The sequence below is a fragment of the Arachis stenosperma genome, chromosome 4, assembly GCF_014773155.1.
Source record: "Arachis stenosperma cultivar V10309 chromosome 4, arast.V10309.gnm1.PFL2, whole genome shotgun sequence".
Taxonomy (NCBI): domain Eukaryota; kingdom Viridiplantae; phylum Streptophyta; class Magnoliopsida; order Fabales; family Fabaceae; genus Arachis; species Arachis stenosperma.
In genome coordinates, this window is record NC_080380.1 from 11,539,805 (window position 1) to 11,542,327 (window position 2,523).

General features: G+C 38.4%; 1 protein-coding gene across 1 annotated transcript; it reads right to left on the reverse strand.

Annotated features, from left to right (window-relative positions):
- Positions 1-253: 253 nt before the first annotated feature.
- Positions 254-2,229, reverse strand: LOC130973494 (berberine bridge enzyme-like 13). The gene is made up of 2 exons (XM_057898050.1): positions 1,263-2,229; positions 254-1,124 (listed from the first exon to the last, which is right to left on the reverse strand). The coding sequence occupies exons 1-2, from the start codon at positions 2,203-2,205 to the stop codon at positions 433-435; spliced, it is 1,635 nt and encodes a 544-aa protein (XP_057754033.1). The 5' UTR covers positions 2,206-2,229; the 3' UTR covers positions 254-432.
- Positions 2,230-2,523: the final 294 nt, after the last annotated feature.

Consider the following 2,523-nt stretch of genomic DNA (forward strand, 5'->3'; position numbering starts at 1 on the left):
CTAATCAATATTATTCTCTTGTGGAATATGTTCAATTTTATTTTAAATGAAGTTAAATATTTGAAAGTTTTGGTATGTTTGGACGGAAATAAAATAAGAAGCGAGGTAAAAAATTTTACAAATGAACAGCAAATTGTGTAATTGCTTGAGAACAGAGACAGAGACCATGAATGTTTTGCAAGGAAAGCAACACTATATACTGCCGAGTTTCTTTGTATTTAGAACAGTTGTAATCTTGTTAGATACAGAATCACAATGAACAATATGATTAAGCACTTGATTACTGTGTTACAACATTAACATTAAAAATGAACAAACAAAAAACAGAATACTAATTAACATACAAATACAAACCTTCTTTTTATTCCTCTAAATTATCAAATAAACACTTCTAACAAGTTTTCCAGATTCCACCCCCTAATAATATAACTCTTATCCCCATTTATTGCATTTTCTGTCTTTTAGCCTTGAAACTGGAAGTGGTGGAATGCTCTGTTCATGCCTAAACACATTCTCAGGATCAAATTTAGTCTTAATCTTAACCAACCTATTGAAATTGTCCTTGAAATACATGTTACCCCATGCAGTTGCTTGTATATAGCTTGTGCTATTCTTCTTGTTCATACCCAAATCAAGATCTCTATAGTTCACATATGCTTCCCTTGGGAACTTAGACACATAAGGTGTCATGTAATTGTAAAGCTTCCTAATCCATTCTATATGCTTTGTTGCATTCTTGTCTCCATCTTGCCATAAAGTTAAGTACTGGATCTTGTAGAGAGTTCCATTTCTGTGAGGGAACGGCGAATCGGAGTCCGAGAAGCTGTTCATCATTCCACCATATGGGTTCCAAATCATCAAGGGACTATCCTCTTCAAGCAGCCTTTGCCACAGCCCTTCTAGGCCGGTTTCTGGTATCGGATCTCTAACGAAATCTGACTTGGCTTTGAAGTAATTCTTGAATGTTGATTTCCCTTGAAGCAGAACTTCTGGAGGTGTATCTTTAGGGAAGCCAGCAATATACAGCACTGATTTGATCCAACTGGTTTCCAAGCAATCGTTTTTGGTCAAACCCAATTCAGGAAACTTTTGCTGCATTACTTGGAGGAGTGTATCAGCATCACCTGCATTACACAAATTCAAATACGTGTATTAAATTAAACTAGTAGCTATAGTATTCGAAGCAGATATGCACAACAACAAAGTCTTGTTCCACTAGGCGAGGCTGTCAGTAAAAATGAAGTATTTGTATAGAGAATCACCAAGGAATAGAGCATTGTAAGAAGTTGAGATGGTTCTTTCAGTTTTGTTAGCAGTAGAAGCTGGTTGAATGATGACTCTCATGAAGAGTTCCTCATCTATGTTTGGTGCTACTTCTTGCCACCTTTGAACAATCTTAGTTGCATCTTGCTCCAGTGTCTTGGAAACCGTGAAAACTGTCACGGTTTCTGGCACTGGAACAAGATTCAACTTCCACGAAAGAACGATTCCAAAGCTTCCACCTCCGCCTCCTCGGATGGCCCAAAACACATCTTCTCCCATGGCTTCTCTGTCAAGTAATCTACCATTGGCATCAACAATCTTCGCGTCGAGGACATTGTCGGCTCCAAGCCCATATTTTCTCATCATGGATCCATATGCACCTCCCACAATGTGTCCTCCAATCCCTAAGCTTGTGCAAAGCCCGGCCGGGAATCCATGAACCGGGCTTTTCTCTGATATTCTGTAGTAGGCTTCGCCGACCGTGGCGCCGGCTTGGACCCAAGCGCTGCTATCTTGTATGTCTACTTCCACGGCGCGAAGCTTGGCCAAATCAATGATTATGAAAGGAGTTTCAATCTCAGAAACATATGACAATCCTTCATAGTCATGGCCTCCACTTCGCACTCTCATGTGAATTCCAAGCTTCTTTGAGCAAATCACAGCCACTTGGACATGAGATTCATTCAACGGTGTGAAGATAAACTCCGGCTTCGGCGCAGAAGGCACCAGAAGCCTTAAATTCTGTGCTGAGGAATCAAGAACGTTGGTGAATGAATCATCCTTTGGTGTCACAATTGATGAGGAAAACGGTGGGGCTTTATCTGAATAAAAGCTTAGGCATTGGATGAAGTTTTCTTCAATGGAAGCTGAATTTGAGAATGAAAAAATTGATGATAACAAAAGGACTAATAGTGTTGGCAAGTGTGAACGTAGTAACACCATGGTTCTGTGTTTCTAAGGTATTGGTTTCTGTATTTTTGTGTAGAACGAAGCTACCATAGATGTTATATTTATACTTATAGTGCCAAATATATAATACAACACTTTACGTATAATTGAGCTAAGACAAACGTCACACAAATTTAAATGAAAATAGTGTTGCCATGGCATTATCTCATCATAGTCAATGTTCTAACACTACATTATGATGGTATGGAAACAAATTGAATTAAAAATTCATTCATTTTTACTTTTGATTCCAACAACATCCACCTCTTTCACATTTGCTACAAATATATCTATACAGTTAGATCAGGTTTT